General features: G+C 40.7%; 1 protein-coding gene across 2 annotated transcripts in view; it reads right to left on the bottom strand.

Moving 5' to 3' along the window:
- The window catches only part of dnah10 (dynein axonemal heavy chain 10), a 32,873-nt gene that overhangs the window by 6,275 nt on the left and 1,073 nt on the right, over positions 1 to 25,525 (bottom strand). The window contains exons 2-61 of one of the 2 annotated variants that reach the window (XM_085294379.1): positions 24,282 to 24,361; positions 24,073 to 24,181; positions 23,553 to 23,668; positions 23,174 to 23,399; positions 22,804 to 22,949; positions 22,366 to 22,596; positions 22,000 to 22,190; positions 21,659 to 21,857; positions 21,332 to 21,526; positions 21,046 to 21,216; positions 20,556 to 20,732; positions 20,268 to 20,435; positions 19,983 to 20,149; positions 19,741 to 19,892; positions 19,480 to 19,644; positions 19,184 to 19,391; positions 18,904 to 19,060; positions 18,309 to 18,788; positions 18,050 to 18,208; positions 17,279 to 17,395; positions 17,070 to 17,172; positions 16,781 to 16,959; positions 14,854 to 15,065; positions 14,419 to 14,579; positions 14,075 to 14,304; positions 13,870 to 13,992; positions 13,550 to 13,783; positions 13,214 to 13,437; positions 10,966 to 11,235; positions 10,681 to 10,864; positions 10,460 to 10,594; positions 10,216 to 10,368; positions 8,897 to 9,085; positions 8,529 to 8,675; positions 7,846 to 8,037; positions 7,628 to 7,746; positions 7,395 to 7,553; positions 7,172 to 7,307; positions 6,957 to 7,079; positions 6,747 to 6,878; positions 6,399 to 6,615; positions 6,093 to 6,212; positions 5,844 to 5,989; positions 5,606 to 5,758; positions 5,264 to 5,524; positions 4,995 to 5,167; positions 4,820 to 4,913; positions 4,194 to 4,361; positions 3,438 to 3,626; positions 3,029 to 3,200; positions 2,729 to 2,932; positions 2,563 to 2,643; positions 2,252 to 2,449; positions 2,002 to 2,163; positions 1,714 to 1,888; positions 1,284 to 1,465; positions 1,024 to 1,160; positions 720 to 937; positions 361 to 582; positions 99 to 246 (exon numbers count right to left, since the gene is read on the bottom strand). In XM_085294379.1, the coding sequence (XP_085150505.1) occupies positions 99 to 246; positions 361 to 582; positions 720 to 937; positions 1,024 to 1,160; positions 1,284 to 1,465; positions 1,714 to 1,888; positions 2,002 to 2,163; positions 2,252 to 2,449; positions 2,563 to 2,643; positions 2,729 to 2,932; positions 3,029 to 3,200; positions 3,438 to 3,626; positions 4,194 to 4,361; positions 4,820 to 4,913; positions 4,995 to 5,167; positions 5,264 to 5,524; positions 5,606 to 5,758; positions 5,844 to 5,989; positions 6,093 to 6,212; positions 6,399 to 6,615; positions 6,747 to 6,878; positions 6,957 to 7,079; positions 7,172 to 7,307; positions 7,395 to 7,553; positions 7,628 to 7,746; positions 7,846 to 8,037; positions 8,529 to 8,675; positions 8,897 to 9,085; positions 10,216 to 10,368; positions 10,460 to 10,594; positions 10,681 to 10,864; positions 10,966 to 11,235; positions 13,214 to 13,437; positions 13,550 to 13,783; positions 13,870 to 13,992; positions 14,075 to 14,304; positions 14,419 to 14,579; positions 14,854 to 15,065; positions 16,781 to 16,959; positions 17,070 to 17,172; positions 17,279 to 17,395; positions 18,050 to 18,208; positions 18,309 to 18,788; positions 18,904 to 19,060; positions 19,184 to 19,391; positions 19,480 to 19,644; positions 19,741 to 19,892; positions 19,983 to 20,149; positions 20,268 to 20,435; positions 20,556 to 20,732; positions 21,046 to 21,216; positions 21,332 to 21,526; positions 21,659 to 21,857; positions 22,000 to 22,190; positions 22,366 to 22,596; positions 22,804 to 22,949; positions 23,174 to 23,399; positions 23,553 to 23,668; positions 24,073 to 24,181; positions 24,282 to 24,361 (10,439 nt within the window). The remainder of the gene's footprint in view (positions 1 to 98; positions 247 to 360; positions 583 to 719; positions 938 to 1,023; positions 1,161 to 1,283; positions 1,466 to 1,713; positions 1,889 to 2,001; positions 2,164 to 2,251; positions 2,450 to 2,562; positions 2,644 to 2,728; positions 2,933 to 3,028; positions 3,201 to 3,437; positions 3,627 to 4,193; positions 4,362 to 4,819; positions 4,914 to 4,994; positions 5,168 to 5,263; positions 5,525 to 5,605; positions 5,759 to 5,843; positions 5,990 to 6,092; positions 6,213 to 6,398; positions 6,616 to 6,746; positions 6,879 to 6,956; positions 7,080 to 7,171; positions 7,308 to 7,394; positions 7,554 to 7,627; positions 7,747 to 7,845; positions 8,038 to 8,528; positions 8,676 to 8,896; positions 9,086 to 10,215; positions 10,369 to 10,459; positions 10,595 to 10,680; positions 10,865 to 10,965; positions 11,236 to 13,213; positions 13,438 to 13,549; positions 13,784 to 13,869; positions 13,993 to 14,074; positions 14,305 to 14,418; positions 14,580 to 14,853; positions 15,066 to 16,780; positions 16,960 to 17,069; positions 17,173 to 17,278; positions 17,396 to 18,049; positions 18,209 to 18,308; positions 18,789 to 18,903; positions 19,061 to 19,183; positions 19,392 to 19,479; positions 19,645 to 19,740; positions 19,893 to 19,982; positions 20,150 to 20,267; positions 20,436 to 20,555; positions 20,733 to 21,045; positions 21,217 to 21,331; positions 21,527 to 21,658; positions 21,858 to 21,999; positions 22,191 to 22,365; positions 22,597 to 22,803; positions 22,950 to 23,173; positions 23,400 to 23,552; positions 23,669 to 24,072; positions 24,182 to 24,281; positions 24,362 to 25,525) is intronic. The other variant, XM_085294380.1, reaches the window with a different exon arrangement.

Here is a 25,525-nt window from a genome sequence, read left to right as displayed (position 1 = left end):
TCTGTTTGTCGAATCTGGTGATACAGGGGCTGTCAGTAATGGGAGGCTGCATAAAGCAGTCATCCCAGAACATCAATGAGCATTAAATCTTTCCGTACCTTGAGGTTATTGTTTTCTTCCTTCTTCTTAATCCAGTTGAGGGCTTGTTGCTGGGGGTCAATACACATGGGAAATCGACTCCCTCTGGTTGTGAGAATCCCGTTCTGCACGGACAATTCATCTGGAGGCAAACCCTCTGAGCCCCATCTAACACAGGGTAGACACATAGTTAGGCCATTAATTAGCATACTAATTGTCATTATTTGATAGAGAAAAGTCAGATTGTACAGCATTTATTAGCAAGTTACGCAACAACTTCACCTGCTGATTTCGACCTCATCAGTAAGAAGGTTTTCTACTTTGAAAGGCTGGCTCAAGGGGATGCCTCTCTCCTGCACATCTTTAACCCACTTTTGGTATACCATCTCATTCCTGAAGTCCCAGCTGAATGCCCCTTCATAGCTCAGAAATGCAGCAGCAAGCAAACAGTCACCCAAGAGACGCACACGCCGCTGCTTCAATCCCTCCAAATCATTTGTCCACCTAAGTTGGGAGTATGTAGAAGGGGTGAAAAATAATTGGTAGAGACAGGGGGGAAAAAGAAAAAACAGGGGGTTTAAAATTAAAAATCAACCTGTTAAAGGGTTGGTTAGTAAGTGCTGCATGTTTTTCAACCTCACCGTTCATTCTCAGAGCTCAGCCCAGAGATGAGTTTGTCAGCAGCTATCAGTCTCCTCTCCATCACCTCAGCCTCCTCCTGCAACTGCTGCTTCTCGCAAATAGCAGCTTGGTATTTCTTACTAAGAGTCTGCAATTCTTTCTGGATGTTGTTGAGCTCATTCTGAATGCACTCCAGCTCCCGCTTACTCTGAAAGAAGTTCCTCTCTAGGCGAGCCACCTGAAAATAAGAAGGCAATACATCAGTTTAAGCTGTGTTTCGTCCAAAACAGGAAAATTCAATGGCGATTTAATAAACTTAATAACCTTTTCTCTTTTGGGTTTTATCTCCCTGGCAACATCACAGTAACCCACGATTGCCTCGACAAACTTGAGCATTCCTGAGCCGGCCTTACTGATGGCCTGCATTTCCTCAAAGCTTGTGTGGAGGTTCTTTAGATAGCCTAGCCAGAAAGAGAAGAAAACAAAAAGTGGAGCATCTGTCAAATTCAATTAGCACTCTCTTGCACAGTATACTAGCACCATTACTTGTTTTTACTTTTGTACTCAACGTAAATTCAACTTACCCTTGACTGTCCTGACCTGGTTGTTAGTGATCGCATCACAATCCATCTCCATCAGGGAGCGCAGGAAGTTCGCTTCTGACATCATCCCTTTTGCTGACTGCCAACTGATTTCTTTGTTGCCACGCAACACCAGGATGCACTCGCAAACCACCTGCACCTGTTTGGGTGGCTTGGCAAATGATCTTCACATTGGACCAACAGGAAAAAGCCGATAAAGGGAAAACACTGATTAAAAGAGGACTTAATTGTCATGATAAGCAATGGCTGTGCATCAATGACGACTCATTAAGGTCTCTTGAAAATGAACCGCTCTGCACTGTCCAGTATTCCTTTTCAGGGTTTATGTTATCCAAGAGCCAAATGTAATTTACATGTAATGTATTTCTACAACAGAATGAAAAGAATGTTCTTCATAAGGAGCACAGTTTACCGGATCTCTGTTACATCAGATTTTTCCAGGTCTTGCAGGGCATTACGTGCGGCCTCTAATGCTGGCAGAGCTTCAGCTAAGGAACTCTCAGCTTCTTTCTTCTCAACAGCTATGACTTTATTTTGCTCCTCAATCTCTTTAGCTTTGTCTTCTGCCAGAACCTTTTTTTCCTCAGCTAGAAAAGAAAGTTATTGATAAGTGGTTTGAACTAACTGCACTTAATTTCCATTTGAAGACTACAGGATACTGTATTAATGAAGGCCATACGGCAGGCAAGTGTTTACTAACCTACTGTTGTGTTGGCGGCAATCTCATCCAGCAGGGCTTCACATGCCGTGGACTTTTCAGCCAGGACAACTTTCTGATCTGCCAGCTTGACGTTCAGTTCAGCCAGCTGTTCACTGGCTTCCTTCAGTTTATCCAAACCTCCCTCCAGATGCTTGCACTGAGCTAGAACAGAAGAAGACACATTAACGGTCTCTAATGCACACTAACTCCAACAGAAACCCTGCATTTACAACAGGTTTCATTCCCTCACCGAGAATAAATTGGTCTTTTTCCTCTAAGAGTTTGGAATAGGTGTTAATAAAGTCCAAGTAGTTCTTTGGAGTTACATGGTTGCAGCGTCTGAGTTTTTGCTGGAATAGCTTGCTGTAGTGATCCACAGAGCCGTGGACCATGCATACATGATCTATAACAGCTGCAGAGTGTGCATCTGGTATCATCGGACTTTCACCTGTGGAAGGACAATAATAATATAACATTTCAACTGTCTTACTGAAACACCTGTTTTAAAATAAACATTTTCCACGACAAATACATATAATAGAAGTAAGTTTAATTACACACCAAGAAAAGACTGAGCTACTGCAAGTAATGCCTGCGGAGGCCATGGAAGGAACCAATCTATTACAGTGTTGTTCATCAGTCCTGGGAGAAATAAGAAGTACGTCGGGTTAATAAAACTAATTTATAAACTATATTAAGTCAATTGAAGCCTGACCAAATATTTCACCTGGGAAGTTCCTGCAGCGTGTCCTCAGGGTATCTCCCACTGGAGACATGCCTAAAACAATGTGTAGATTGTTGGCACTCTTGTTGACAAAGTACTGCCACACACTGTCTTTAGAGGGATCTGATCCCATTGTAAGAGCTTCGTCTCGAAGCTGGTTGAGAATGGATTCTTTCTCATCATCGGGAAACAATGCAGGAACAATGCCTATAAATAGAGTGCATGGTGAGAGCACTGCAGCTGTAGCTTTTAAGAGAGATAAATAGAGAGTGAGGAGGTCAGGAGATTATAGTCATATCCAACCTGAGGTAAGCATGTTGTTAATGAGCTCCAAGAAGCCTTCCTCAGCAACGTGAGCATCAGTAAAAAGAAACACGGTCTTCTTATTCTCAATGCCAAGCTTCAAGTACAGAGTTTTTAGGTCTTCACGGAGGTTAGACTCACTGTATCCTCTGCTCAGCGTTATCTCAAATACCTGGGGAAAGCAGATCCAAAAATCTAAAGCTGGAAATGTATTTGTGAAGAAGGTTTAGCACTGCTTAACATTGAAAGCCCTCATGTAGTAGCCTTACAGTTACAAGATTGCAGCTTTCACATCCCAAGACATGTTAGTAAAATTCATTTGCATTGCTTAAAATGTAATTTTAGTGTATATGACACTTGTTAGTGACAGTCATTTGCCCTTCACCACACCAATCATGAATTTTACCACCTCACAGCCAGCAGCAAAGGCAGCCAGCTTGGTAAGGGACTGCTTGCCAGAGCCCCCCACACCAACAAGCAGAGCATGGCCGCGATCAATACGGATGATGCGGTGAACCCGGGTCAGATGTTCCAGAGCATCGTCAAAGAGCACTAGGTTCATCCTCGATTTGCTCTCATTGTATTCCTCTAAGATTTCCTGCAGAATTACATAACACAGTGATCTGTTAAAGGAGTATAACAACTATAACAAATGCCAAAACATACTCTTACATTATTTTATTTTGTTGACTTTATAAGACAGTTACAGAGAAGAGCTACAGGAAAGTGGAGGGAGAGAGAAAGAGAAATGCAGCAAATGGCCACAGTTCAGACTTGAACACGGGCCAGCCACTCTCCACCATGCAGCATGTGGTTGGCTGCTCATCCCAGTGAATCAAACCGGCAGTATTACTTCACTTTTCTGTCTGAGACCCCACACCTCCACCAAGATGAACATTTTCCCCCAGAATAGTTTGTAATATTTTCTTGAAAACATCAAGATTTGTTTAACCTGGTATGTATAAGATACAACGTGAAAACTAAATATTGTCCTAGCTCACATTAGCAGACAATCCTTACAGAAATATCTCCTGGCCCAAGCCACACCTCTGCTAAAATGTTCACGCAAACTCATTTATACTTTTGGAGTAACTCTGATAACAAACATACAAATAAACAAATCAATCTAACCATATGACCACTTGGGTTAAGGTAATAACTTTACCTGAAACAGGGCTTTTGAAGCATCATAGTCTTGTATGTCCTCATACACCCTTGGTTCAGTATCACTGAGGGCTGTCCTATAGTCTCCAAAAAGAATTGGGTCTCTCATAACTGCCTCCATGTCTGACTTAAAATGCTCCTCAGTCATGTTGTTTATGTGCCTTTGGACCTTGGGGAAAAAAACACACATCTTCAGTATCAGTATCTATCAGTAGATTTTGAGTCTTATTGTTACATCCAACATGGAACCAATTACCCACTTAGTATTTGCCTTTTTAATTAAATTCAGTTTAACAAATTTTATTTATATAGTGCAAAATCACAACAAAAGCTGCCTCAAGGCGCTATATAGTGTAAGCTAAAGATCCTACAATAACACAAAGAAAACAGAGGAAAACCCAACAATAATATCCATGATCCATTTTGAGCAAGTGTTTTTGCAACAGTTGGAAGGAAAAAACTCCCTTTTAACAGGAAGAAACCTCAAGCAGAACCAGTCTCATGGAGAGGTCTGCCACGACCCGTTGGGGGTTAGTGGAGGAAGACAGGAGAAAGACAGTTTTGCCTTTAGTCATTAAAAAGGAGAATTCACATTAAACATCTGCTAATATTATTAGTAAATATTACCAAAGCTTTGTCAGTTTCATCAATGAGTCTGTCATGGAAGATTCTCAAGCACTCATTTCTCCACACACGTACAAACTGGGCTACAGTCAAAAACCTGTAAGTCAGAGAAAGGAAAGACATTTAGGATCACAGACCTCTGTCAGTCTGTCACAAGAGTGAATATGCTAGATTAGACCTGTCCGGTTTGGTGAGGGTGAGTCCATTGTACACTCTTGACAGGTCTCTCAGGTTGAAGATGTAGTGGAATTTGGAGGGAGTGGGTGGCATATCTTTGATGATGGTGTTGTAGAGCTCCAGTGTGCAGGACGTGACCTGATCACAAACTTTCTGTATGGTGTCCTCAAACAGCTAAAATGTTTTATCACGTACAAATTGGAGAATTAAAGTGATGCAGATGGTTGAGATTTCAATATGTTTTGATTTATATGTGAAAGAGGTACTCACTCTGGTGTGGCCTTTTAAAATAGAACCGTAGATAAGGTGGAGGGACTCCATTGTAGGGAAGGGGACGCTAAAGACACTGAAGAGTGAGATGAAGCGAGGATCCACCTCGTTTCGCCCACCTCCTGCCATTCCCATGGCAGCAATAAAGCCAAGATCCTTGAGGATTTTGAAGTTAAGCTCCTTTCCTCTGTCATATATGCCTCCTCGATCCAAAAGCAGCTTTAGAAGCGCAATAGGCTGCTGTGTGCCATAGTTATCCACCTGCACAAGTGTATTACAGTCATTTCAAACATGTAAGCACTATCGCACTTTAAAGAATAAAAGACTACTTAAAACAGGTACCTTTGGCATATTCATGTCATCCATAAAGATCAGGAGTCTCTTCCCCATGGGAGGTCCATAGGTCTCTTTAGTCCTTTTCTCCACATTGGCTTCGAGGTTTCTCTGCAGATCCAATGATGTTGTTCTGGAGGAGAAGTTGATGACAAGAGTACTCTGGGAACAGAAAGAAAGACATTTAAACCCATATGACAAAGAAATATATGTACATACTGTGTGTACAGTAAGATGTACAACTTACACTTGTTTCTGCATTAATATTCTTCAGAAAGTTATGAATAGTGGCAGTCTTGGAAGTGCCAGACTCTCCAACCAGTAGCAGCGGCCTCTTTATCTTCACCATCTGCTCCAGGATCCAACTGGTTCTTGTTGTGTCAATAGTTGGCACTAAAGAGAGAATGAAGGTACCAAGGCAGAAATGTATAATTCATGATGCATGTATTTACACCTATGTTGCCCAGTTTTCACAGTATACAGACAAGACCTTTACCTAGGATATCAATGAACTTCATTTCAGGGCTGTGGATGTATTTGGGGACCAGAGAATTCCAGGGAACCCACTTCCCCTGTGTTCCATCAAAGTGAAAATCATACAAGGTTGGGAGGCATCCTATATGGATGAAGTCACTTCGTTAACAATATTAAGTAAAACAGTTTAAAAACTGGCACAAATACCTGTGAAAAAGGTTTATCATAGTTCTTTTTTTCTCCATAAATCATTAATCAATCCACTATAAACCCAAGAGAATGAATGGTCATTTTCACCATAAAATAAGAAGAAATCGTCCCCTTTTACCTGGGATCTCGCCAGGCCCAGCCAGGGCTTTCTCATCATGAACTGTAGGTAGGCAGGACAGCTTTTTGATGAACTCATCAAACTGGATCCTACCACTCTCCAGCAATGTAGCCCCAAGTGAACAGTACAGAGCTTCCAGAAAGTAACACTCCAGGACTTCGGGAGTGCTGTTTTCACTCTCAAGAAGTGCATCCAGTGTTAAGCACAACTGAGTGACCTAAACACACATATCATGCATAGTTAGTTCAAGTTCAGGTTATGAGACTATACCATTAATTCCATTCATTTCTTCTTATTTAAATACAATCAAGTGCAAAGGAGCATTTACAGTGGATGAGATTATCCTACCATATTCAGATCTGTCTGGGGGACAACAGTCTTAAGTTTCTCTCCTTGTTTCCCATCAACAACACCATCCACAATCATGTCAATAGAGCTGTGGACATATTTCTCAAACAGACTATTAAGCACTTCTTGTTCCTAGACAAAAAAAAGAGACAACAGTATTTAAAAGTCTAGAGAAGTATGCATTTTAAACAGTGATTTTGTTTCTCAAACCTTATCAGGTCTGCTGTTCACCCATCTTTGCCAGAATGGGGTATATCGCAGGTTTTTAGGATCAACAAATACCATTCCACAGCGGGAAACAGTAGCTGGGGAAGCATACTGCAGATCTCCAACCTGTGTGGGTAGTTTTCTTACATTAAGCTTTCTTTGAGGCACAATCCAGGCAATTGTATTCTACTAACAGAAATCTTGAAATTCAGACAAACCTCAAACAGCAGAGCACAGTGACTTTGTAAACGGATCCTTTCTCCATTGGCTAGAGTCAGAAGCTTGTTGTCATCCATCACTGAGTTCATATTTTCGACCCACAGAGCATCCACATCCCCATCAAACAGGATGTACCTGTTTGTCAAAGAGCAGGTGATTTACAGAAATGATTTCTTGTTATCCTAAATGGATGATTACATGCCTTCTAAAAATATTGTCTACCTCCTGTCTTTTTTGTCAGTAGGCTTGTTAATTTCACGGAAGATGTTGGATAGAATCCCATCAGTCCAGTCTCGCGTGTCTGGGTCCAGAATACCATAAAGTTCAATCACGCTCATGGCTTTAGGGTTCAGAGGATACAGTTTGGTTTGCAGTCCCATTCTGATGGTGAGATAGATTAAAAGTTACTACTGTTCACACAAAAGATCAGAGAGACGATGTAAAGTTAAACTGACTTTGTCTGAGCTTGACATAATGTGTTGATCACCACTGATTTTCCTCCACCTGTTGGACCCACAATCATTGTAGTGTGCCGTGTCATCATTGTCTCATACATCTGCACCACTTTATCCACCTGAAACAACAGATGGATGCAACAGTTTACTGTTGACACATTTAAACAGCAAAACTTTGCTAGAAATTGATAGACAACATCAAATATGAGACTTTGCACCTGGTTGGGTAGTATGACATATTTTTTGTCCTCCAGGGTCTGTTCCACAGCATCATTGAAGTTGGGATAGCGAACACGGGGGCAATCAAGCCCAGGGAACAGGTCTGAGATCAGCCCGAGGAACAGAGGGACATCCTCAAACACAAACTTGGGTAGGTTCATGTCCCTGAGAGCCCGCATCAACACCACATCCTGTTGTCAGAGGGATAGACATAAATACATGAACTGAACGACGGAATGAATGAAAAAGAATTTATGCATTTATACATCAACTTCATAATATTTCAGTATTGAAAATACTGAAAAAATAAAAAACGAACCTATAAAATTGTTGCACACAAATATTTTTTGAACATGGGGGCTATGTAACAATAGTTTAATGAAGGACAGTTTTCAGTACAAATAACAGCTCCAACTTTTGTGTAAAATAATAAGAATTAAACTATTGATAAACAAATATAAGATTTGCACCTCTATCTTACATTCTCTGTGTCATCTTAAAAAAAGAAATTTTGGATGATACAGGACAAATCGAGCATTTGGTAACCTTTACAAATGTCCAACATATTCCTAGGATAAATCAACCTTCAACTTTTACCTGAGAAGTCACAAATAGCAACTTGGTTTTCTGTCAATTTAAAAAAAAAGAAAAAGAAAAAGTTTTATTTGTTATTTTTCTGTACCTCGCTCAGCTCAGGTGAGCTTCTCTTCAGCTCTCCTGCCATCACTAGGACAGACTTGAGAGCGCGCAGGCCGAAGTCATAATGAGACTGCTTGGACAGCTGTTCACGAGCCAGCTTATAAAGTACGGTCATTTTCTTTGCCAGCACCTGAAAAGAACAGAAGTAGAGACACATTAATAACACTATTATCAGTCAAAAGTCAAAATCTCCAAGTTATCTATTTTCATATGCATTTTTTGTACTATTTAACAATATAAAGTAATACAATATAACCTGTGCGTGTACATAGTTTATGATGCATTTCTTGCAGTACAGCTGACAGCATGTGCAAATGAAATCAAATGCAAGTTCATGGGTGCATGTGGTACCTTGGCCATTAGGAAACCCTCAGAGAAGAGCATAATCTCGCAAATCTGCTGCAGGTCCGGCACAATGACCACCACAGGCCTGAAGAGAGCTTTGACGGATTCAGGCAGCTCTGTACGTCCTGCGTAACCAGGGTTCATAGTGATGAAAATTCCTATGCGGTCATCCAAGTTGATCTCTTGCCCTTCAAACTGATGCGTATAGGGAGATGGAAGGTGTTTAGGTGTAATACATATATAATGCATACATGAAAAATATATATTTATTACTGGTCCCCAGAGATGGGCAGTAACGCGTTACTTGTAACATGTTACTGTAATCTGATTACTTTTTTCAAGTAACGAGTAAAATAAGGGATTACTATTGCAAAAACGGTAATTAGATTACCGTTACTTTCCCGTAGGAACGCTGCGTTACTGCGTTACTAAAACCGTGATTTTTTTGCGAGAATGTCTCACGACAGTGACGTAAGCGAGTGCGCCGTTAGTGACAACAGCTGTCTGCAGATCAACAATGGATCACATATCGATTGTGGGAGAGAGTATGAGCGTGCAGCGTTTAAAGCGTGGAAGTACTGACCTTACTTTGAGTTTGATTCCATAAAAAGTGACAAAAACATTAGCGTCCATTGTGCGTGGGAAGAAAACTTCTTTTTACAGCGAAAAAAAACCCTAAACTTCCAAGCAAGCACCGAGTGCGCCATGACGTAATGGGAAACTCACAGAGGAAGTCGCGGATTCTTCAACTGACCGCGGCACACCTGCACCAGGGTAAACCTCCGCCTACCGCAGTCCTGCTTTACAGGTGAAAATAGAGCAACAGCACCGCTGAGTCTTTGACTTTATTTATGTTCTCCTGTGTTTTACTTGCATCTATTTGAAAGAGTGAGTGTAAACACAAAAAATATTTTATTTTATGTGCTGGAATGTGCAGAAAATAGGTTTAAATGTTAAACTAATTTATTCAAGTCAGGGAATGTTGCATATAATTAAATTTTTGCTTGATGCATAAAGTTAAAAGATTAAAACTGATAAAACAAGTTAAAAAAAGAGACTTTTCCATTTGATTACATTTTGTATGATGGATTATGTAGAAAAAGTAGAATTGGGCTGAAAGATCTATCGCTTTATCACCTCTTCAGGTTGTAAATCGTGTTTTTAAAAAGTAACTAAGTAACTAAGTAATTAATTACTTTTGAAAATAGTAATCAGTAAAGTAATGGGATTACTTTTTGGGGGAAGTAATCAGTAATTAGTTACTGATTACTTTTTTCAAGTAACTTGACCAACACTGCTGGGCCCACATAACTAAACAGACTTACATAAAACCTGTTAAGGTGTAGAATGAGAGCATTGCGGATAGTCTGGATTTGGGAGGAGATCACTGACAACACTGAGGCATCGATACGATTGAACTCATCAAAGCAGCCCCAAGCTCCGCACTGTGCAAGGCCAGACAAGATCTTGCCCACTGCCTGGACACAAAGGGAGAGGACATTCACGTAAAAAGCTAGAGTGATGACAAGTGATGACTGCACTTTTTTAAATCCCAGAAAAGCTTCTTACCAAGTAGTCCATGCCCTCACCACAGTTTGTAACAACACAGAGCAGGCCCAAAGCCTTAGCCAGATCCTTGGTGGACTCTGTCTTTCCTGTACCAGCAGGTCCAGCAGGAGCTCCACCCAAGTACATGGACAGTGCCTTCATCCCAAATACACATGGACAGGCATGTTTTAGTCGAAAAAATGTACATGCTTAGGTATTAAAAATTTGCTTATATCCCAGACCTGTGTGAGAGTGAGGTAGATCCGGTCTGTCAGTGGGGTTATAACCAACCGCCCATTCAACCCCATGTATTCGTAGCCATAGGAGAAAGATGCACTGCACTGGCGCACAAATAAGTTGTCATCTTCCCGGACCCAGTAAAATCTCAGCTGGCTTTCCCATTCAAATTCTTGTGCATCCATTATGCTGGAAGGAAACTGAACTTTAAATGTCGTTCTTTTATTATTTTCACTATTTAAAACACACTGCCACAAACAAATGTTCAAACCTGCAAAAGTCAAGTTTACCTTTTTAGCACAAAGCTGTCCACTATGTCTCTTGCGTGGACATCAATGATGAGCACAGTGTTGAGCTTTCGTCTGTCATTTTTCTTCAAAGGCTGAATAATGCGTGACACCAGCTCATCAATCTGTTTGTGCATTTTCTCAGCATAGTTCTTAAGTGCATGCTTCTTTCCTTTCTTCACATTTTTAAAGACATCCTCTAACTCCCAGGTCCACCAAACTTGGTTAGCAGCTAGTACAACCATGCCCTGGTACAGCAACATCCAATCCACCCTGTAAAACATTGCAATGACAGATTACCTGAGGGCCAGACTTGCACACGCAGACATTGGCAAAAACACTCAGGCACTTCTTTCGGTCACAAACGTGTCATCACTGTGCCTCTTAGCGAATATCAAAAACTTTTTTTCTCAAAGATATTTTTATTAAGTTTAACCAAACAGAACATTTGCACACATTTATAACAAACACAATAGAAAAGACAACATTGCAGAGCTTGTGAAGGGAAAAAAAGAAAGAAATCCAAAAAAGCATTGAATGCAAAGTGGTCTTCAATTCTAAGAATGAACAAAACTAGACTTGATTATTGTTGAGGTAACATAGTTAAGGTAAAGTGTGCAATTCTATGCTCCACAACTTTCCCAAAAATTAACCCCATCCTCAAGCCGGATTACGTAAAAAGAGAAATATATGTAGAATAAATAATATAGAATAAGAATAGAATTATATGTATATATTCTATATAATTATATACATATAAATAAATGACGATCCACATACATAAATAAATTATATATTTAAAGAGAGAGAGAGAGAGAAAAAGAGAATCCCTTCCTTGTTGAAACTTAAAGAGTAGCGATGGAACTTTGCTAAATATTTCCACACCAGGTGGAACGATTAGCTGTTATTGCTAATTGAATAAGAGCGTTCATTTTAACAGAGTTTTAGCTGAGGGGGGACCACTGTGTCAGAAACTGTTTTGTATTATTTAGTGAAGTAAGAAAATTTGTACTTCCTTGTAACAGTTTTGCCCAGATATGTGAATTGGTTTTCTGCTATTTTAAATGGGAAGTTTGAGTATCCTGGCCCAGACTCTCCTCCATTTACCCAGAAGAGTTCACTTTTATGTAAGTTCCAAATGTGTCCTGGCCAAACTGAATGATAATTGACAACATAGAAGGTATAGATCCACTAGGAAGACCAGGAGATCTTTATGCACAACTCCTCTCCTCCAAATCTCTGAGGCATCTGCATAGCTTCAGAGTGTGATAGCCAATGGTTCTATAGCAAAATCAAAGAGTAGTAGTGGGCTTAAGGACACCCTTGCCAAGGTTCATTGTTGGAGGTTGGTGGGCTGTAACCGTTGGAAGTTCAAAAGGACTGAGGCTTTAGGGAAGAAATATAGCAATTTTATCCAATAAATAAATTTAGGTCCAAAGTAGAATTTTTGTAACAATAGATACTCCCACTACACACAGTCAAATGCCTTCTCCGCATGTAAGGAGGGGACATACCCACAGGTCTCAGTGGAGGGAAAATACAGCATTTCTTTAATTTGGTTGGGTAATTCAAGTTGCTCTGTATTGGCCTTTTCATGTTTGCTGAATAAGAAATTATTTGCTATCTCAGAAACGTCTTTCATGTATCCCAAATAATCAGGTTAGAAGATTCATTTGTAGTATTCGTTTGAAACACAAAAGATTGTTGTTGTTTTTTCGCTGAATTTTATAAAATTATGATCCTACACCACTATGCTCTGGTAGTCACAGGGGCGGACCGATGAAAGCCACTGATTATCAATAATAAAATAATCAATCCTAAAATAGGTATGGTGGACCTGTGAGAAAACTGAGTTTGGACTGAGACAGTGCCAGGTGTCAAAGACACCACAATTAGACAGACAGGACTGAACAAATGATGGAGATTTACTTAAAGTTATGGGGTTGGGGAGCCAACAGTTAAGATCCCCACCCTGTATTAGAGAGTATGAGCTCGGATCAGGCAATAAAGAGAAAATGCACTCAATATTATCCACATTGGGGGCATATACATTGGCCAGTATCACCTTGGTATTGTAGAGTTTGCTCAAGACAAAGACATGCCAACCATCAGAAATGACCTTGTGTGTTTCGAAACAAACATTTTGATTGATGAGGACTAAAAAACCCCTGGCTAGTACGAAAATATTCAAAAAAAAAAAAAATAACAACACAAGCGGTTTCTTTCTCTGGTGCATGTTATTTACACATACCTACTCCGGTCTTCACAGTAGTGGAAGATCGCTTCCTTTGTGATGAGCCTGTTAGTCTTCCTCATCTCCAGTAGCACCCCCATCATCCACTCCTCCACCCTGCCCTCCACTGCGACAGGCTGTCTTAGTTCCATCACCTCACCCTCAGCAGACACCATGGCTCCAACTACTGTCTCGCCATTGCTATCCACGTCAAATCTCAGAGATGCTATGTTGTCATACATCTTGTGAGACAAAAGAAAAAACACACATTGGAAACAATGAGCCTCCCTATCTATACTTTGAAAAATTAAGGTCTTGTCTACCACTCCACCATCGCTTGTACTTGCCAAATACCTTGATCATATGTTCCTGGACACAGGTATGGTCACTACTCCCCAGAATGCTGAGCAGTTCATCATCAGAGATGAAGAAGAAGCGAGGAAATGCATGTCGCTTTGAGTCCAGGTAATCATTAAGACTCTTCTGGCATCTCTCTAAACCGTCACTCAGGGCCTGCAGGTCTGTTAGCCGGTTGGGAACCAGGCAACAGCGCTTAATGTTTGGATTCCTCACTGTGTCATTCATTATCTACACAAACAAAGAGAGATGTAATTTTGACAAGTCTAGAAGAAAGTACTTTAATTTTTTAAGACCAATATTATAGCAACACTTACGTCTTTAAACCTTTTGTCAATGTTATCAAATTTCTTTGCTTCCTCAGGTAACTGCAAGCGAATGTCTCCTCCTATAAATATGCTCTCCAAGTACATCCATTTTCTCTGCACGAGCAACCAGACCTGTGAAAGACGTATTTTTTTTCCTATAAGTATTTTGTGGATCAGCCTAAGGGTGAAGGAAAATTTGGCCAGTCTTACTCACCTCAATAGTCTCAGAAATAACAGACAGATTTTTTTCCCACTGCTGTATGGTACCAAGGAAGGGTCCAACAAAGCGGCTGCCAGCCATGCTCTGTAAGTTCATGACATCATTGTCCACATTCAGTGAGATCTCATCCACCGCACCCAGAATGGAGCCACGTTCCTGAGTGCCTTTGAAATAGGGCTGAACATTGAACTTCATGTTTTCCCAGGTCTCTACCACTCCTTTTACTCCCTGGAACCAGATACAGATAACATGTTTTAGAAGTAACTGTCATTTCCCTGATGAACTGATAGAACTGGCAGATTATTCCATTTTGAGAATGTTTTTAAAAAAGAGAGAACCTGCCTTCTCAATACCAAGCTCTTTTACAGCCGAGGTGACGATGTCGCCTATGACATCTGCATATTTGTGCAACTCCATAGCAAACATGTTCTCCAGTGTGAAGCTTTCAGGGTTGATCTCAAAGCTGGTGCCAGTCCTTTCCATCAGTTCCTTCCAGTGCCTTGAATATAAAGACATTTTTATTCTCAGTTTTTTTGTTTTATCTGGACATAGATAATTTGAACACGTGAATTCAAAAGTTTACATCTAAATAAGTAGAGTATTTAATACTCTACTTATTGTCCATATTATGCGTATTGCAGAACAATCCGCTAGGAGCAATAAATTTAAACCTAAGTGACAATAAAACAAATCCAGCTACGTTATTAACTGTAAATTTTGGGGGGGTATTATATTCATTCTGGTTTCTCACTAGTATCAATCTTGAGACAGACCTGTCTCTGAGGGCCTCATTCTTCAGGTCCAGTAAAAGAGGCAGAGACTCTCTGAACTCCTTCATGCGTCCGTCTAGGAAAAAGGCCACAGGCATGGCCCGCACTTCTTTGGGCAGCAGCCTTAAGTGTTTGATGAAACCCTCAATGCCCTGTTGTAGCAGCTGGATGTCTAAATCTATCCACAAGGTCTGAGACCACTGTGTCTTTGCATCCTGCAAGATGACAGGACAAGCATATATATATATACAGTGGGGCAAAAAAGTATTTAGTCAGCCACCGATTATGCAAGTTCCCCCACCTAAAATGATGACAGAGGTCAGTAATTTGCACCAGAGGTACACTTCAACTGTGAGAGACAGAATGTGAAAAAAAAATCCATGAATCCACATGGTAGGATTTGTAAAGAATTTATTTGTAAATCAGGGTGGAAAATAAGTATTTGGTCAATAACAAAAATACAACTCAATACTTTGTAACATAACCTTTGTTGGCAATAACAGAGGTCAAACGTTTACTATAGGTCTTTACCAGGTTTGCACACACAGTAGCTGGTATTTTGGCCCATTCCTCCATGCAGATCTTCTTGAGAGCAGTGATGTTTTGGGGCTGTCGCCGAGCAACACGGACTTTCAACTCCCGCCACAGATTTTCTATGGGGTTGAGGTCTGGAGACTGGCTAGGCCACTCCAGGACTTTCAGATGCTTCTTACGGAGCCACTCCTTTGTTGCCCGGGCGGGGTGTTTTGGATCATTGTCATGTTGGAAGACCCAGCCTCGTTTCATCTTCAAAGTTCTCACTGATGGAAGGAGGTTTTGGCTCAAAATCTCACGATACATGGCCCCATTCATTCTGTCCTTAACACGGATCAGTCGTCCTGTCCCCTTGGCAGAAAAACAGCCCCATAGCATGATGTTTCCACCCCCATGCTTCACAGTAGGTATGGTGTTCTTGGGATGCAACTCAGTATTCTTCTTCCTCCAAACACGACGAGTTGAGTTTATACCAAAAAGTTCTACTTTGGTTTCATCTGACCACATGACATTCTCCCAATCCTCTGCTGTATCATCCATGTGCTCTCTGGCAAACTTCAGACGGGCCTGGACATGCACTGGCTTCAGCAGCGGAACACGTCTGGCACTGCGGGATTTGATTCCCTGCCGTTGTAGTGTGTTACTGATGGTGACCTTTGTTACTTTGGTCCCAGCTCTCTGCAGGTCATTCACCAGGTCCCCCCGTGTGGTTCTGGGATCTTTGCTCACCGTTCTCATGATCATTTTGACCCCACGGGATGAGATCTTGCGTGGAGCCCCAGATCGAGGGAGATTATCAGTGGTCTTGTATGTCTTCCATTTTCTGATGATTGCTCCCACAGTTGATTTTTTCACACCAAGCTGCTTGCCTATTGTAGATTCACTCTTCCCAGTCTGGTGCAGGTCTACAATACTTTTCCTGGTGTCCTTCGAAAGCTCTTTGGTCTTGGCCATGGCGGAGTTTGGAGTCTGACTGTTTGAGGCTGTGGACAGGTGTCTTTTATACAGATGATGAGTTCAAACAGGTGCCATTCATACAGGTAACGAGTGGGGGACAGAAAAGCTTCTTACAGAAGACGTTACAGGTCTGTGAGAGCCAGAGATTTTCCTTGTTTGAGGTGACAAAATATTTATTTTCCACCCTAATTTACGAATAAATTCTTTACAAATCCTACCATGTGAATTCATGGATTTTTTTTTCACATTCTGTCTCTCACAGTTGAAGTGTACCTCTGGTGCAAATTACTGACCTCTGTCATCATTTTAGGTGGGGGAACTTGCACAATCGGTGGCTGACTAAATACTTTTTTGCCCCACTGTATATAAAAATTTAAAAAAAAATTTAATGATCACATTTATGTGTATTATGCACTGGTGTTTTACAAGCATATCCCACCTGCTGAGCTTTATATATATCATATATCTGTCTCAAGCCATTCATGTCATTCTTTATGCTCAGAACTTCTGGGAAAGTGGTGACTGACAAGTCCAGCAGCTTTTCAGCATTAGTTATTTCCTGTTGACCTGCTACAATCTTTGCAAGATCTGCCTCGTATTTTCCCATAATGGCCAGTCCTGCAAAAATAAAAGTAACACGGGCTTGTTGCTCCACTACATTTCAACATTTACCATGCACTACTATTCTCTACTCAGCAACAGCAGCATTCATCTAAGTGCCCAAGTACCTTTCTCCAAATCATCTCCTACAGCTCCAGGACCATGCATGTTGAAGCTTTCGGCAAACACAGACAACTCCTGTTTGAACTCTTCGATATTCTCCTTTGTGATCTTTGGGTGTGTGGATGGGAGACAAATGTGGCAATCATAAATGTAAGACAAGAACATTTCTGTTTATTTTTAGGTTTAAGAACATTGTATGGGATTGATATCTTACCACAGTAAATGATTTCTTGATGTCTTTCAGACTTCGGTCTACTTGTCTGGCTTCTATGAAAAGGTCACTCCACATCTGGCCAATGCAGGCCACCAGCTCCCATTCATCCTCACCTGCCTAAAGCACATAAGACATAAACTTTTTAAAATGGGAAACAAGATCACTTTTGAGGTTTTATACAAGAGCACTCAGAGCCTCCCCCCAAAGGGCAAGGGCTATACAAAGAAATGTTGATGTTTTATTTTCTTTTTATTACTCCATGCTGATGTTAGTATCGGTAATATAGAAATCCCCAATAATGTCACCGGCATTGCTTTCATAGATCATTTGTGCTGATATCAATATTAATATGGAAAACTAGTGTAGTATTTTTTGTTTTGTTTTTTCATTGTGAATTCATATAATGTTATATTGAAATAAATGTTTTTTTAGTTTAAAGAACTAGATGATCCGAACTCAAATAAACTTTTTCCTAATTTGCAGAACCCTGACCTTTAACCCATAACCTTGAAGCATTACATACTAAAATTGAACATTTTCCTATTTCCACCCATGTGATTGGAACAGAAATGACTGAAGTCTTTGGCTTCTATAAGTTATAAAACTTGAGATGTTAAAATATATCCCTGCAGTGTGTGATTTTGTAAAATATTATGGCATCATTGTGACATTCTAGGGAGTCATACTGAAAAAATTAAAAGTGAGTTGCACAGACTGCTAACAGACAGACAAACTGATCACACACTCTCTCTCTGTAAAAAGACACAGTACCTCCACTTTATACATGGCCAGTGTTCTGTATTGTTCCTGGATATCTGTGATTCTCATCTCCACTTCTAATGACATGTTCTTGATGGCTGAGATGGTGCCAAGGACAGACTTCAGGTCGTCAAAAGTGTCAGGACTCTGTTTCAGCTTCTTAGACAGTTGCTTTTGTACAAAATAATCACAAAAAAGATAAATCACATAAAAGCCAAAGAATATTTAGGATAAAGACTGTAAACACAAACTGTGTATTATGATTAACTACCATGAATTCATCTCTCAAGTTAAAGATGTCCTCTTTAGCAGGCTTGTTGAGTAAGCTACCAAGTGAACTGATCCAGGCTTCAGCAATTTCGCTCACAGTGTGGGCCAGAAGCTCCAGGTTTAGGCATACGCTGTGCTCATTCTTAAACTGAGGCTCGAGCATCACTTCCTGCTTGATACGAGCAAGGGACTGCAGCTTATAATCATACATGACAAAGGACGGCTTCCTTGCAGCAAACTTTTCATTGACAATGGTTCTGTTCTTTTCCCAAAGAACCCGATAGCGCTTCCAGTGGTAAAGGTACTGATCGATGGAGAAAAGCAGACGCTGGATGTTCTGAGATACAGTTACACAGCTCTCCTTGATCTGAGGAAGCTGGGACACGTCACTGTAGAAATTAAATGTCACCAGCTTATCTTCAGCACCCACATGTTGTGGAGGGCACTTAATGCAGGTCCCATGCATCCAACGCACAAATTGCTTGAACACAAAAATAAATCCAAAGTTAAGATATATTATTAGTGGTAAATTGAAAATCATTTATTTTTTTAATGCAGCGACAAAAAGACTAAACAAAACACTGTGATGAGCCCACCTTGGTGCTAACTACACAGTCTGTGATACACTGCACGAGCAGGCGGTAGATCTCGTTGCTTTGGGGCTGCAACACAATCTTAGGTGCAGACAGGATGGCGGTGATTTGAAAAAGAGCTTTATCTCCCATCAGCGCTATATTAAAGGCCTGAATGTTTCTGAATATGAAAACAAACATGACAGATGTTGCAATGGTTAAGACTAACAGCATTCTACTTGTTAGAAATGTGGTGATTATTACCACTCACAATCTATGCAGGCTCAAAACCATTACTCATTACCTCTGCACCATCTTTGTAAGAGTGTCCAGTATTCTGTGTTCCCAGTGTTGGTAATAATCTACCATACATTTGGCTCTGCCAGTGCTGGTTTCCACACTCAGCTGTTCTATTCTAGTTATAAGGACTCCAATGTCAGCATACTTCTTGGCAAGCATCGTCACAGTTTTGACTCGCTCTCGCTCAATGTGTTCACAGAACCCCTTAATAGCTTAGGAAAAAATATGAAACTATTAAAATAATGTATGCACAAATTCTTTATTTCCAGTAAACTAATAGTATACTTCTAATACATCTACCTGGTAAGTCGTTTGAGGCATCTGGTGATGGAAATTTCAGTAAGTTGGCCATCATCATGGACTGCAACTTAGAATCAATAGCCTTCTCATGTTCATGAATCTGATTGACGACAAACTCAAACTTAGTTACAGTCTGAAGGCTTTGGTTGATGAAATCTGGGATGCCTAAAACCAAACATTAGCAGATTTCAGTTTTATACAAAAGTAATTTCATCTGACAGCAAGCATAAACAGAGATGTCAGCCTTTGTATGAATAGTACCCAAGGAATTCCAGTTGAGTCTTTTGAATCCCAAACTGATGCCTTTTCTGACTACTTTTATATGTGGAGCCAGCATGACGACATGTGCTTCATTCAAACTGTCCAATGCAGAGTGATAGCGGTTGATAAGCTTGCTCAGATCACTGACATACCTAAGATGAAGGACGAAACAGTTCAAGAGAGAAAGGAGATCAAGTACTGGTTTTTGAGTTTTCTAGTCAGTTACGGGTGAGTCTCATCACCTGATGAATTTGTTTTCCTGAAGTGCAACATTTTGAGCTAGATCAGGCACAGTGTAGCCCAGGGCTTCAAGACTGTAAGCCTCAGAAATTATTTCTTTGATCTCCGGAGCAAAGTTCACAATGTATCGCAAACCCTTTGGTGTGCAACTTTCAGGTGGCGGGACGTCCTTAAAGTGAGAAAAATGCAGGGAATTTTAGAGAGTCTTAACACACAATATAAGAGAACCTTCACAAACACACAATATAAGATACAACAGTTATGAGGAAATAGCAAAAGACACATACTAGTTCTGTTTGAGTTGAGTTTTTACTGGTAACCATGGCCAAAATGGGTTTTTTCATTAGCAAAGGCAAATTATGTTCTGTCTCCGCCATCCAGCTTTCATATTTTGCTGCCTCATAGTCCTTCAGCTGCTCTGCCACTTCTACATACTTCTCTCTGGCCTGAGCAAACTACAGCAGAAAGAAAAGAAAAAGAAAGAAAGAAAATCACAGAAAGTTGTTTTAAAAAGCATTTTAGTGTATAAACAGTTTAACATTAATGGTGACATAAAGCGTTTTGAAATAACTCACCACTTTGTTCTTTTCACAGTCCAACATCTCCGGCACTTTCAAGAAGGGGAGGATGGCATATTTGATGCGATGGAATAGAAATCGTGCCCATCTGATTGCCCCAGCCACAGGAGGCTCATTCTTATTTAACGGTGGTTTGTCTTTCATTGTCTCAAAAATTTCCCATGTCCTGTCCACCTACAACCACACCAACAAAATGACGTGTCACTCACATAAATTACAAAACTTTAGTATTTACCTTTATGAAACGTTTACGTCGAGATTTTATAAGGATAAGTTAGCCAAAGCTTGACAGATCAAAGGTATAAAGAATAAATGTCATTTGTTAGTAGATTTTAGTTAGCTGTAGCATTATTTTATACACACATGCTCACCAACTTAAGTCACATTGTCTTGGGTGGACTGTTCCTCAGCTGAAGCTTCAAAATGATTTTAACAGTAACTTTAATGTTAAATAGATGCCAGCATGTTTTATTCAATAGCATATTACCTCCTTGCAGTACTGCTCCAAGATATCGTCAAGCTTTTTCATCAGATGGTTACTGATGACCTCTCTGGTGCGAATGTGTTTAAACTTCAGCAGCATGTCAAAGGCATCAGTTGAAGAGTGCAGTGTCTTAAAAGACTCATCAATAAAGTGCATCGCTTCTGCCTCAATAGCCTAAACAGACACACGCATTCAGCTTGAAATATTGCACAGTTATATTTGTCCAAGCTGTTTAATTACTTTGTGCATTTAGAACAACCAAACAGCTTCTGCAATATCTGAAACCCACCTGAACTGCCGTGTTGAAGTCTTGCATGATCATTTTCCAGCTGCTCATCTTAGAGATGTTGAAAGGACTAAAAACGGCCTCCTCAAGGGGCACAACCAGATTTTCCACTGTGCGGTGCACTTCATCAATGTGTTTTGTGTCACCTGTCACACTCAATAGCTCTGGGCCAAAGATATTGTAAAACTCCTCCAAAATCTACCCAACACGAACACATGAGAAATAAAAATCTGAAGTTTATTTTACACATTCAAATCTTCAGATATTGTGTGAGAGGTCAGTATTTATGAATTATATATGTATTTTATACATATAAATATTCACACCAACCTGCAAAACATTGTACAGATCCTGGCAGACAGAAGCCATGTAATCAGTCTTCTCAAACAGTTTCTTACGGTCAAACTCCCAACGTGAAGCCTTGCTCAATTGCTCAATTTCAGCACGCCTCTCAAAGTAGGATGTCTTCCACTGACTTAAAACCTGCTTAGCTTCGTAGACCTTGGATTTGGCAACTCCCCTGTTGTTTCTGTTTAAGGCACAACACACTATTATACTGACACAAGAAAACATCACATTTGAATAAATGATTCTGTTTGACTACTGAACAATAAATTTGGTTTTACTATAAATTAAAAAGTCTCAGAATATGTAAATGGGTCCACATATACTTGAACAGCGTGTGGACATCTATGGCTTGAGTCACACGTTCACACAGCTGCCAGGCAATTCGCTCCATTAAGGGGACCATACAATCGTTCGTGTTATAGTGGTAGGAGATCATCCATACAATTTGCAGGCTCTCCATTAAAGGAGGGATGGTCTCCAAGATCACACCAAAATTTGCTCCAGTAGCCAGATTCTGAAACAGACAATGGTAGCTTTGATAAAAGTGAAGGAGAAGTTAACACAACAGATCCACAATCATTCTTTTGATTCCTTTTCCTTTTGTCCTTGCAAAAAATTTATAGATTCATGGAACCTTTTAGTTTCATGTAACTACCTTTTTTTTGTATAGTCAGCAATAATGTTCTTACCATGAAATGCCTTTCTAGTGTCTTGAGGAAGCGTAAATTCTCATCTGACTCCAAACGGTATTTAGTAAGTTCAGCAATCGCTCCCTCCAGTGTAAGAACAATGCCTGCACCTGCTTTGGTCATCACCTCCACGATCTTCCCTACTGCAGCATGATTAAGCTGTTCACTCAGAGCATTAAGGACAGACGCACGTTCCTGCCAAAGTGCTATCTCAGCCAAAGGACCAGGCGCCTGGAGGAAAATGGAGAGTGAATGATTGAGTCTAGCGACTGCATGTCACCAGGTGCAGTTGAGACATTCTTTAACTGAAAGTTTTCCTTTTAGGTCGATGGGTATTTCTTAAATTCTTGACAATATTGCATAAATTTAGCAGAAAAATTATTTCTCCTGCTTTAGTTCCTGGACTGAATCTCAGAACACGAAATTACAATTACAAACCTGTGGTTTTTTGTTTTTCTGCTCCTCAATAACAATGGTTATTTGCGTTTGCCAGTTCATCAAGCACTGCTCCAAGCTTTCTACCATCTCTGGATTCGAAGGCAGGTCTTCCAACTCCAGCTCAGGAATGTGCAGTAAAATCCCATCTGTGACATGTAGAATGCTTTTAGACTGAATCACTTTTTGTGAATGGGCATAAAAAATAACTAATGTCCTGTAGACATTTATCAGTACTAGTCGATACTCTTGCTTGGAAACTGAGAGAAGAAAAAGCATTTGCTTGCAAATCTATATACTCTAATAAAAATTAAAAATCATGGTGAGTTGCCTTTAACAATAGCAAGCCCTTGGTTCAAGTAATTAAACGAACCTTCAAGCTGAAGGTGTTGGAGAGTCGTGTTCAGCAGTCCCAAATGTTTATGCGTTATGTTGAGCAACTCATCACGAATAATAAATTGCCCACTTGGCTTCACTAAACTCTTTGTTTCATTTGCTTCACTCTTCCCATTCATCTTCTCCTGATGAGAAACTTCCTCACTTTGATCACCTGCTCCAGCTACTGCCATTTGGTTGGCAGTAAGCATGGGTATATAGACCTGAGAGGAGATGCAGTCAAATATTCATTAGAAAATCTGATGTTTTTCCATATACAATAATAAGATTAAAAGCTAGTATGCTGCTGTGACATCAACTTTCAGTCCTACTAACAAAAGTTGCTCCTGATCAGTTGTATTTCTTATTTTTCTTACATGGGCAAGTTTGCTTTGCAGCACCTGAAGAGGGTTTCCACAATGCATGCCGATGTCAAACAGCGAGGGCATCATGATATTGACCTCATTCATGTCCAGTGGTTCAACAATAGTCTCTGTTTTATAATACAACAACACAGTATCTTGTTTATTGCTTTTTTATATGGAACATTAGAAGTGACAAGATTAGAAATAAGTACATCAGAAGGATAAATAAAGTTAGAGAAGCAAAACTCAGATGGTTTGGACATGTGCAGAAGAATGAATTTGAAGAGTGAATAGTGGATTTAATCTGAAAAGGATGTCAAATATGGAGCTGACAGAAGGAGGGAAAAGAGCAAAAACACAGGGAGGATTTGTGGATGGAGTGAAGGAGGATGTGCAGAGGGTTGGTGTGACAGAGGAAGATGCTAGGGATAGGGGGAAATGGAGCCAGGTGATCCAGGGTGGTGACCCCTAAAGAGAGCAAATAAGAGGCTTGAACATGTTTAAGTATGACGATGAGGAACTGGCATCTCACCCTTTGTGTTCCTGAGAAAGTAGAAGACACAAGATTTCAAAAATCTCTGTGGGTACTGGTTGACAGCTACGTGAAGCTCAGTGTGATAGACCAGATTTATCTCAGTCCTCTGAAATCACCAAACCAGAAATATGTTAAACCTTAACTATCTTGAGCCTCTCAATCAATAATGCATTAATAATTATATCAGTTTTAAAGTTTGATCTCACATGACTTTCCCTATCATCATTTGTAATGAAGTCGGTGGTGTTCTCTGCCCCACCTGGCTCAGGATCTCCAGTTTTCTTTTCTGGTAATGTAAACATTATTGTTAGATGTTGTCTTGCGGTCCAAATGTCCACAGCGTTGTTAAATTACACTGAACAAAAATATAAATGCAACACTTTTGTTTTTGCTCCCATTCCCCATGGGATGGACGTAGAGACCTAAAATTCATTCCAGATACACAATATAACCATCCCTCCCAAACAGTGGTCACAAATCAGTCCAAATGTGTGGTAGTGGGCACATCTGCCATATTGAGATAATCCATCCCACCTCACAGGTGTGCCACATCAGGATGCTGATCTGACATCATGAGTAGTGCACAGGTGTACCTCAGACTGCCCACAACAAAAGGCCACCCTGGAATGTGCAGTTTTGTCTCACAGCAAAATGCCACAGATGCCACAAGCAATGAGGGAGCGTGCAATTGGCATGCTGACAGCAGGAATGTCAACCAGATCTGTCGCCCGTGCATTGAATGTTCATTTCTCAACCATAAGCCGTCTCCACAGGCGTTTCAGAGAATATGGCAGCACATCCAACCGGCCTCACCACCGCAGACCTCGTGTAACCACACCAGCCCAGGACCTCCACATCCAGCAGGTTCACCTCCAAGATCGTCTGAGACCAGCCACCCAGACAGCTGCTGGAACAATTGGTTTGCACAACCAAACAATTTCTGCACAAACTGTCAGAAACAGTCTCATGGACGCTCAACTGCATGCCCGTCGTCCTCATCGGGGTCTTGACCTGACTCCAGCTCGTCGCCGTAACAGACTTGTGTGGGCAAATGCTCACATTCGATGGCGTCTGGCACGTTGGAGAGGTGTGCGCTTCACGGATGAATCATGGTTCACATTGTTCAGGGCAGATGGCAGCTGAGAATGTCCCAGTTCTTGCATGGCCAGCATACTCACCGGACATGTCACCCATTGAGCATGTTCGGGATGTGCTTGACCGGCGTATACGACAGCGTGTACCAGTTCCCACGAATATCCAACAACCTCGCACAGCCATTGAAGTGGAGTGGACCAACATTCCACAGGCCACAATTGACAATCTGATAGACTCCATGCGACGATGTGTTGCACTGCATGAGGCAAATGGTGGTCACACCAGATACTGACCGGTTCTGGGTCCCCAGACCCCCAATAGCGCAAAAAACTGCACATTCCAGGGTGGCCTTTTG

Source organism: Mchenga conophoros, linkage group LG12, assembly GCF_057382185.1.
Source record: "Mchenga conophoros isolate Kocher_MC1m ecotype Shallow Benthic linkage group LG12, M_conophoros_male_GT1.1, whole genome shotgun sequence".
NCBI lineage: Eukaryota > Metazoa > Chordata > Actinopteri > Cichliformes > Cichlidae > Mchenga > Mchenga conophoros.
Note: the sequence above shows the minus strand (reverse complement) of the source record. Positions and strands in the feature narration are given on the sequence as shown.